The 9295-nt window shown below is 38.7% G+C and overlaps 1 protein-coding gene across 2 annotated transcripts; it reads right to left on the minus strand.

The window, feature by feature from the left end:
• Positions 1 to 3604: 3604 nt before the first annotated feature.
• Positions 3605 to 6673, minus strand: LOC131334418 (uncharacterized). Of its 2 annotated transcripts, none has more exons than XM_058369411.1 (7): positions 6560 to 6673; positions 6112 to 6180; positions 5142 to 5252; positions 4378 to 4461; positions 4206 to 4234; positions 4060 to 4092; positions 3605 to 3944 (listed from the first exon to the last, which is right to left on the minus strand). In XM_058369411.1, exons 1-7 carry the CDS (start codon positions 6593 to 6595, stop codon positions 3833 to 3835), a joined length of 474 nt encoding a protein of 157 aa, XP_058225394.1. In that variant the 5' UTR covers positions 6596 to 6673; the 3' UTR covers positions 3605 to 3832. The 2 variants fall into 2 exon arrangements, with proteins under 2 accessions (XP_058225394.1, XP_058225395.1); XM_058369412.1 differs by having other exon boundaries at positions 6503 to 6578.
• Between the last annotated feature and the right edge of the window lie 2622 nt (positions 6674 to 9295).

Here is a 9295-nt window from a genome sequence, read left to right on the forward strand (position 1 = left end):
AAGAGTAAGTCATTTTCATCCAATTAATGAAAAATATTTTACATATAAAATATTTTTCTCATTTTTTATACAACCAAACACCGAAAAATAGGTAAATATTTTACTGTAAAATATTTTACACCCAAACAATCAGGACGTAACGTTAACTTTGTCCCAATCTGATTTTTCTAATTTTTCTCTTGCAATATAGGATCCTTCTAGCACATCTCTGACATCATTTCCAGTTTATCTTATGCATATTGTGTTTGTTTGATTCAGATTTTGGTGTTCTGCATTCAACTTTCAAATAAACAAAGAATTGGGAATCCATTTTCAAAATAAAACGGCGTTATCCATTCAATTCATTTCATTTCATTTAGCACCGCTTTCTTACATATTTTGCAAATAAAAATACAAAAAACATTGAAATATACACAAAAATATAAATATAAATATAAAATGAAAACAGAAAAACAGAAGCAAAGCATTGAGCCATCAGAACGGCTCATCAGACCAGGGCTTCATTCCATCTTGTCGGATGTTCTCAATCCAACAACCACTCACTTGGGTAATAAGCCCAGGTCATCAATGCCCAGAAAGCGCAGAAGAGGGAGAACCCATACGTGATGAACCTTCATCAATGCCCATAAAGCAAAGAAGAGGCAGAACCCATACGTGATGAACCTGGATCTTCAATGAGACCAAACAATGGAGGATCCAGGCACATGAGGATGTTGCCAGTAAGGATGAGGGAAATGGGAAAAGTGAAGAACCAAAAACTGATTATCATTTTCTTTTGCCAGAAAATTAGCGAGTCGTATGCCCTTTTATAGAAAAACAGAGGCATACAGGGGAAGAAGAACGGCCTTACGGTCGTAGAACATCGATTTCACGGACATATATCCAACGCGGCGGCACTCCACGGTTTGAAACCCTAGGGTTTGGCTTCTTGGGCCATCTATTGGGCCTCAAAAAATTTGCTTTGGGCCTAAGGCTCGGATTTTTCAAAAAATAAGGGAAAATGACGGTCAATGACCTGTTTTGATAATTAATACCCGCTAAGGATATTTTCAACATTAATAAATGTTCTTAGCATGCCCTTAGCGTGTATTAATTATCAAAATAAGTCATGGGCCATCATTTTCCCGAAAATGAATTCAATTGTTATCATCCACTATTTCACATGCCAAAGGCCCAATAAAAGCCCAAGGTATTAATTTGTGCATTTCATGCGCCAGAAAAACCCGCGATGAACTTTGATTTGGCTTTGAATTTTGCTATGGGCCAGGAAAACTTGTGATAACCTTCTGATTGATTTCATCGATGTTGATTTTGCACTCTGCCAAGGGCCAGGAAATCCCAAGGCAAGATTTTCACTGTGGCCCAGGAAAACCCATAATTGATGCATGATTTTGTTGCCAGGGCCAGAAAAACCCAAGGCTTGATTCAATGGGCCAGAAAACCCAACGAATCGTTTGTTTGCTGTCAAGGGCCAGGAAAACCCAAGGCTGAACTTAGAGGGCCGGGAAACGTTTGTTTGATTTTTAATGCCCTAGATGAACTACGATTGGTCTAATTCCTGCAATGGGGTACGTAGGCAGCTTAAATGCACGATCATTTGTTTGGAATGATTATACAGAGTTTTCGCTTAGAAATTTTGGAATTGAACAAATGGATTGTCTCTTTATCTTTGGCATTCACTCACATCACTAATTCAATTTATTATATTTCCAAGTTCCCCGTATCTATTTTTTGTTTTAACAGCAAAGCCGCATCTGATTAAATCACTTTTAAAACTCTTTTAAAATCCCATAAATAAAGTAAAGATTAACCATTTTGGTTAGGTGGGGTGGGTGCCTAATACCTTCCCACCTGTAACTTAGCTCCCGAACCAAGATTCTCATTGGTAATGACAAACCGGCAGTCTCGAATTTTGTAAATTAATTTGGTTGTTTGGTTAACCTTAAAATCAAGTGGTGACCTAGTATTCCAGGATTGAAGATAAATAAAAAATAAAAAATTCTGGTGCCCACACTTAGGCCTGTCAATGGGCCGGATTCGATCCGGATCCGACAAATCCGAATCTGATCCGAATATGATAAGACTTGAATCCGATAGTGGTAATCCGGATCTGAATCTGAAAAATTCAGATCCGATCTGAAAACTTTTTTACTTCAAAAATTTTAGCAAAAAAACCTAGGCTTATGTACTATTTCAATCCCTATAAAAGATGATTGGTTTTTGTGTGGCCCATGATCCTTGGTCCGACCTCCTCCTCCGTTGGTTAGTTGGTTTCCTAGCCTTCTCACTCTAACTTGCACAATGAACACACGACTAAGATCTGGCCGGGGGTTGCCCGGCAAGGTCCTTCGGCGAGAGGATGAGAATGTGCAGAGAGCAAAATAAGAGATTAGGGTTTTGGGATTGAGTAGTCTGTACCTCTTAGGGTTATCATCCTTCAATATTTATAGAATTTCCTTGACTTGCTCTCCAAGTACGGGCATGTGCTTCGCACGAGCTGGGTGATGTTGTAGTGACGTCACTGAGTAGATCTGGTAGCCGTTTTCGTGTGAGGCGGTGCCCCCATGTACGCTCATCATTATCCTTTGGTGTAACTGCTTCAGCACGTGGCGAGAAACGTGTCAACACAGCTAGCCGAGCCCCACACTTAGCTGAGCCTAGTGGGTCATGGGGAGGATTCAACGACTGAGCCGCTTACCCTGAAAGTGGCCGAATCTGATAGATTCTCTCCTTGAGTTGACCGTCGGGTGGACGCGACATCGTCTGCTTCCGAACCTTGGTTGTAGCCGAACTTGGAGTCTCGTATGGCCAACATTCTCAATCCAACCTCGGTCCCAGCCCACTTGGCAATAGGCTCGGATAATCAGGTTCGGTCTACTACAGTTTCATTTTCGTGCTTAGAGATTCTGTTTTGTCAATTTTGTCCTTGATACAAAAACTTTGGACCAATGTAATCCTTGCTGTCAACTAAGTGACGGAAAATGCTGACCTTTTTTTTTTTTTTTTTGATCCGCGGAAAATGCTGGCTTGGTTGGTGGTCTATGATGCAGGTTTGACATGGAGCCACCTGGCACCAAAAGTGCTACTTGGCATAGTAAAATGATATTCTATTGAACCAATTGAGGTTGGGGAAGGTTCGATAGGCTATCAAACAACACTTTTGCAGGCAACCTCAGTTTTTTCAATAATGGCAATCCAGATCGAACACATTCAAGGAGGCATTTTGGATTGTTACAAATCTTAAGAGTGGAAGAGAATCAAACAAACAATGGTAAATCGACTAACTCAACAACCTATAATCGTGAACTCATCTGCAAAAATTAGGTTGCGGTGGCAACTGGCAATGGTTGGGCCAATTTTCTGTTTTAAAACCTTTAGTCAACTTCTGCATTGTTATTAAATTGTCGAGCAGGCAGGGCAGGTGGCAAGCAGTGTATATTCATGCGCTTTTGTATGTATCAAAACTCAAAAAGTAAATCCACTTCTGCTCCCGTTTAGCTTCCGTTAAGCACTTCAGATTGTCCGTTAATTAACGGCAAGGATGACATTGGCCCATTTTTTAAGGACCAAGGAAGAAATTAACACAATAGAACTTATAAGGACGAAAAAGAAAGCAGCCATATTTTAAAGGGACCAAAATAGTAGTTCAAACGAAATACGAGATGTCTGTCTTCAACTGAAACCAAAGGAGCTAGTCCTACTAGAATTTACTATGCAAAGCGCCTTCTTAAAATCAAAAGTACTCTTTGATCCGTCCGGCTTCCCAAAGATGCACCGCTGCACCTCTTAAGGTGGGAGGCTGCCTTCTTAAATTCAACGTACTCGTTGCTTCCTACAGATGAACCACTGCACCTTTAAAAACGGGAAGCTCCCTTCTTAAAGTCAATGTCCTCGTTGATCCGTCTGGCTTCCTAAAGATGAACCGTTGCAGCACTGAAGGTGGCCTGAACACGAGAAGAATGGATTGACAAGGCAATATAGGCATTTATTCATCACTTTAAAATCGCCCAAAAAACATGAGAAGGGACAAAGCAATATAAGCATGAATTGACAACTCACATCTCTGAAGGTGGGAGCTTCCTAGAAGATGACCTGAACACGAGAAGCATGGATTGACAAATCAATATAAGCATTTATTCATCACTTTAAAATTGCCAAAAACATGAGAAGGGACAAAGCAATATAAGCATGAATTGACAACTCACAGCTCCTTCCTAAGCCAAACCCTGAAGGGCTGCAATAGATAAACAACAAATTCTTTATGACATATAAGTTGGTGAATTTCAGCATGAGCATGTGCTTATTAACTAAATTTAAGAGGAAGAGGTCAATCCAGGATGTCTAATCTGGACATGTATACGAGGGTAGAATACAAACCATGCCAGTGCCAACTATTGCAGAGTCTTTCCTCCATGGAACAGCTGGTGGGCTGAGACAGACTCTATCACCACTGGGAGGAAGCTAAGAATACAACAAAAACAAAACCCGTAACCAAAACGAAACAAACAATCTTTCCTGGGTCAGATTAGGCTAAGGTAGTGCAAACTTCTACTTTTACCTGCTGTTACCACTTAAGGAATCATAGATCGGTACACATCAATACACAAGGCATGAGATTTTTAAAGTGTCTTGAACCTCCCATGCACAATCTATCGAACAAAAATTTTAAACTAAACCAATATTACACATCTATCCAGACAGAGACATCTACAAAAATAAATTCCGAAAAGCATGAGAATAAATAAATGACAAAACACTGTTTGAAGATTAAACCTAACTAACCAGTTTAATCCATATTGGTCAATGTACTTACTAATTCACCATAAGAAGCAAAAGATCAAAAAGAACCGCCGTATCCAAGAATGGATGGCTAAACCACAAAGTATTAGTTCAAAAAATATTCATGACATTCACGAGGCTTATATTACTGATTTATTAAAAAACATTCGTGATTCATGACAGAAAGCACAACTTGAAAAAGGACACAATTACATGTCTCAAACTGATGACAGCAATCAATCATTAAAACGAAGCAAGAACAAGAACAACAAAACAATCTAGCAACAAAAAAAGGCCTCCTTACGTCAACGTCATTGGACATCATTGAGAACCAAAGAAAGCATATCATGAAACATCCATACCTCAGCAGTAATGCGAGCATGCTTGGCAAACTGCTCCTCTCCAGCTTTTTCGTTGTCTGCACCACTTGGAACCAGCAACTCACTAACGTATTCCTCTTTGCTGGAATCCACCTATTCGAATAAAAATTCAAAAGAAACAAACAACATACCACGAAGTTAAAGACAAATTAAGATAGACCTTAAATCCCACAATCAACACCGTACAAAAACTCATGGAGCGTCCATCTTAAGGAGTTCGAGACAATCTAAATCAGAGAGAGAGAGAGAGAGAGAGAGAGAGAGAGAGAGAGAGAGAGAGAGAGAGAGAGACCCAATGCTCGGATATTCATATCAAAAAGTTAGATGTCATTGAATGTCACAAAGAATTTAACATTCAACTTTGGCCATAACTTATTTCCTAAAGTTGCTATTTTTTCTGTTTGTTACATCATCGAACATTTATTTGGTACCGTATCTATCGAGTAGGCTCCATGCAGCAGTGAGCACCAAGTGAAAATATGTGGTGTCATGACTCATGCAATTTGTTTAGTTGTATTACTGGAACTACGTGTGGTCTGACAATCACTTGCAAAAAAATGAGTATGTTGGCAGTTGTGGGAAATTAAAGATACAAAAGCTCTTTGAAAATTTGGAAGGGGAGGCAAGGGGTTCAAGTGCTGTCAGCTTTGCCCTCGCTATTGTGTGTGACGGAGTCTACATAGACCCGGATTTCTCTGTAAACAATCCTCCTCATCAAAAAACCTAACTAAGATAAAAACCTATAAGATGCTAAACACATGCATCTGATGATATCTCTCTCACATACTAAATGCTAATTTAGATGTTTTAGTCCAACTAAACAAGTGAAAGCAATCATCATTTCAAAATCATACTCAAAAATCGCATGACAAGTCCGCAGAGATATAAGTCAAAAATCAGAGATCGAAATCGTTGGACATGATCAGGAGAGCATGTCATAAAACTTTGATACCTCAGGAGTAAAGCGTGCAAGCTTGGTAACTTGCTCATCGCTGCCATATCCCTGTTCGCTGGAATCCATCTACTCAAATACAATTGCAAACAAGAAAAAAATTGATTACAATATCTACATCAAGATTATTTAACACATTCTTTGTCCGATCCACGATCCGCCAAACGAAGCGTTAAAAATTATACAATTTTTGCAAGAAAAAAATTAAAAGTTAATAAGGATTTTTAATTTGTAAAAAAAGTTTGAATTTTTCTTGAAAAAAATTGCATTATTTTTAATATTACGTTTTGCCGACCCGACAAAGAATTTGGGACGGAGGGAATAGAAGGCTAGGGAGAAGATAAACTGTAATCAGACTCAAATATCCCCAAATAAAAGCAATAAAAAGGACCTAATCAGCTTAAGCACAATCCAGATCTGGGGGAGAGACAGAGAGAGAGAGAGAGACCAGATGTTTGGAGCCACATTGGGTTACAGCCGCCATTTGGAGAGAGAGGTTGGTTTGCTTCTGTGAGACTGCCGTTCTTATCTAGGGTTGCGAATTTGGGAGACCCAAGAGAGTTTTTTTCCCTGATCAAGAACCTAATTTCACTTATTAACTCACCTAGGCAATTGTTGATTAGGAAAAGATTCAGTGAATCTTTTAAACACACACCCAAACCTAAACTTCTGATGTGAGAGTCAGCCCAACTAACGCAGGCCCTAAAGCCTCGCTGCGGATCCAAAAAAGTGAGTGAGGCGTTTTGGAAACTTGTAGGCCACACTTTTCTTTTATATGTCAAAAGTACGTCAATGACAAGTAAAGATGAAATAAAGCAATGGGTAATTCACAAGAGAAGTCCAAAGATACGAAATAGTAATAGCTTAACCACTCACTTGGGGATCATAAAATACAACTTAAGACAATAGCTCACAATCCTGGATAAAAAAAGTACACAAAAACATAATCAAGCACACGTAAATTTATTTAATGAACTGTTTATAAATAATCACCAAAGCACACACTAACCACGGTATATCCTATCCACAGAGAAATACTCAAAACTTAAGTCTTTGTACACCAACACAAAACTGAACCACCCGCTAAAAATCCGTACCAAGCGTCCAGTTTATAATCATCCAGTTTGAACGGTTCGTTTTGCCTTTGCTCTCAACAAGATGTTCCTTCGAGCAATTTTTTTACAATGGAAGCAATTTTTTTTTTTATTTTTTTTTTATTTTTTGTCGAATATGAATGGTTGCGATCATTATTGGAGCCTATTCTATGCTCACAATGGCTTAAAAGTAGACCAAACTAGTCGTTAGAAGCTGGACCAGAACATGTCCAAAAAAACCACTGCTGCCACGAGTTGCCCCTCTCTCCCTCTCTAAACAAATCCAACCCACCACCATAACCTTCAGAATCCCATTTTGAAGCTTATGCACTCACTGCCGTATAGTGTGAGAAAAGAAAATAACAAAACGAAACAAGGAAAGGGGAGATTATAAGCCACCTTTTCAAGACGAAGGAGCTATTCAAAGATATGTGATTCGAGATTCCTATGGATCTGATTCAATTGGTATTTGGTCTTATAGTGAGTCGAGCTATAAAGGCCATTCTTCCAACACGAGTTTTAATTTTAAGATTCCGGGAACAAAACTAGGATCTTCATTCAACAGAGGGTGTTTTAACCACAAATCCACAAATCACCAGTGTCATAACCATGGACAAGCTCAAGAAATGATGAGTAAACATATATACGAGAACAAATTGGAATTTTTTTCCCAGCACCAGAAGTACAATGACCTCAAATCGAAGAGCAAGTATCTCCTATTGCTATACGCTCCAAAAATCCAGGAACAACTAATTTTTTCTCCTATCGTTCGTGCTATTTTTAGTAATAACAAAGAACCACTCATTTTTTTCCCACTATTTACTCGCCTCTCTGATTCACAACAAGACGTTTACGGATCCTACGGCTAAATATATCTTCATCCTGAGCAAAAATATAAATTCTAAGTTTCTGATTCCAGTCAATTACATTCTGAGAAAATAAATTTGAGATAGTTTGTCATTAATGACAATGTCCATCATTGGTCTTACTCTCTCTGTTCTTTCTGCCCTTTCTGTTTTCCCACCATGAAGCAATGCTTACTCTCTTTCTACCCTATCTGATTTGTGGTTATGACATCGAGGTAAGCACCCTTTCTGATGGTTATGATGTCAGGGTAAGCATTGCTTCGTGGTGGAAAACAGAAAGGGAAGAAAGAATGGAGAGAGTAAGAACAATGATGAACATTGTTATTAATGACAAACTCTCAAATTTATTTGCCCAGAATGTGATTGACTGCAATAAAAAACTCAGAGTTTATTTTTTTGTTTGGGATGAAGATAAATATAGCCGTAGGATCAGGTAAACCTCTGGTTGTGAATCGAATGGGCGAGTAAATAGCGGAAAAAAATGAGGGCTTCTTTTTTATTACTAATAAAAATAGCGCGAAGGATAGGAGAAAAAATTACTCCATTGTTCCTTGATTTCTTTGGAGTGTATAGCAATAGGAGAAACTTGCTCCTTGATTTGAGGTCATTGTGTACTTCTGGTGCTGGGAAAAAAATTCCAATTTGTTCTCCTATATATGATTACTGATCATTTCTTGAGCTTGTTCGTGGTTTGAGTTTTCGCATACATTGGTACGATGTGTCTAAACATGATTCAACCGTGGCTATAGCCAGAAATTATTTTCACAAAGAAGTTTATTGGTCAGTGGCGTATCTGGCAAGGTTGCCATCCTACATGAGTACCTGCTACTAACTAGTCCACAACATTTCTATTACATTTTTCCTCATCATGTTTAAGTTTGTCCCTATCTATTAACTGTTCTGCTGTAGAAATGATAAGGGAAAACATAGTATAAATTTTATTATAGACTAATTAATAGCAGGAACTCACATAGGACAAAAATGTTGCCATATATGTCACCGACCGATAAACATCTTCGTGAAAATAATTTTTGACGGTGGCAACGGTACAAACCATGTTAGGAGGCATCATATCAATACTAATATGTGTGAACACGTAAATCGATGCATGCTCTATGAAGTTAAACTCCCTGGGTTGATTGTATAAAGTTTAACCATTTCCCCGAAATCCTGAAAACTCGTGTTGGCAGAATTGCCTCCAATGCACGACCCACTGGAAGACTG

This window comes from Rhododendron vialii, chromosome 7a, assembly GCF_030253575.1.
Source record: "Rhododendron vialii isolate Sample 1 chromosome 7a, ASM3025357v1".
In the NCBI taxonomy this organism is placed as follows: Eukaryota; Viridiplantae; Streptophyta; class Magnoliopsida; order Ericales; family Ericaceae; genus Rhododendron; species Rhododendron vialii.